Source organism: Arachis ipaensis, chromosome B03 (genome assembly GCF_000816755.2).
Source record: "Arachis ipaensis cultivar K30076 chromosome B03, Araip1.1, whole genome shotgun sequence".
Taxonomy (NCBI): Eukaryota; Viridiplantae; Streptophyta; class Magnoliopsida; order Fabales; family Fabaceae; genus Arachis; species Arachis ipaensis.
In genome coordinates, this window is record NC_029787.2 from 1,708,151 (window position 1) to 1,709,077 (window position 927).

Below are 927 nucleotides of genomic sequence, written 5' to 3' on the forward strand. Positions count from 1 at the left end.
CAATAACAAAAACTAATTAAACATGCATCGATCATCAAGATCAGTTAATCAATCATCCATCATGAGAAGCTTGTGACCGATCTTGTAAGAAACATAGGCAACAATGCATGCATACTCAACTTGCTCAATGCTCAAAACCCTAACTTTCCAATCGCTCAAACTCACAAGCTTAGGCTTCTTTATACTCAAACCAACCAGTTGCTTAGCGAGATCCTTCAAATCCGAGAACTGAAATTGTCCAGGCCATTTTTTCATGGCAAGCTCCTTAATATCAGCACGCACACCATTGAAAATGAGACCATACCCGTCATTAATCTTAGAAGTTTTTTTAGAAACCTCAATCCCCACAAAAAAGAAATTAGGGTTCTTGAGAAAGTTGTTGAGAGAAGGAGGCAATTTGTCAATGTGGAAGAGTTGCAAGATAAGGCACTTGTCATCAATGCAAAGATGTAGTGTTGCGGATCTGTACTGCAAATATTGAAGCGTATTCGGTTTCCATTCAATATCTAAGGCAACGATAACGGATGAATTTGCTGGATATAGAACATTAATGTCTTGAACCCATTGATCTACAATGGTGGCTTTGTCTGTGGTTTCAATTTTTTTTCCATCAAATTTGATTGTGTATTTGGAAGTGTCAGAGTTGAATAAAACGGTTGACGCACCGCTAATTCCATTATACTTACGGATTGATGATGATGATCCAGACATTTTCCTCGGGTATAAAGTGATTAAGAATGAAAATAACTTGGTAATTTGAGATGTATTTAACTATTTATAGACTTAAGAAAGAATATAATGTAATTATGTAATTCTACCTTTTCTTATCCTTTATGTATTTATCACTGAGGACTAAGACCATCTCCAGTAGGGAACTCATCCCAGTTCCTGTTTATGGCCTACCTGTCATAAAAAGTAACTCCACAT

The 927-nt window shown here is 36.4% G+C and overlaps 1 protein-coding gene across 1 annotated transcript; it reads right to left on the minus strand.

The window, feature by feature from the left end:
• On the minus strand, positions 49–711 carry LOC107632408. The gene has a single exon (XM_016336092.1). It carries the CDS (start codon positions 709–711, stop codon positions 49–51), a length of 663 nt encoding a protein of 220 aa, XP_016191578.1.

Coding starts and splice junctions, on each gene's coding strand:
- LOC107632408 (XM_016336092.1), bottom strand. CDS start 711: ATGTCTGGATCATCATCATCAATCCGTAAGTATAATGGAATTAGCGGT.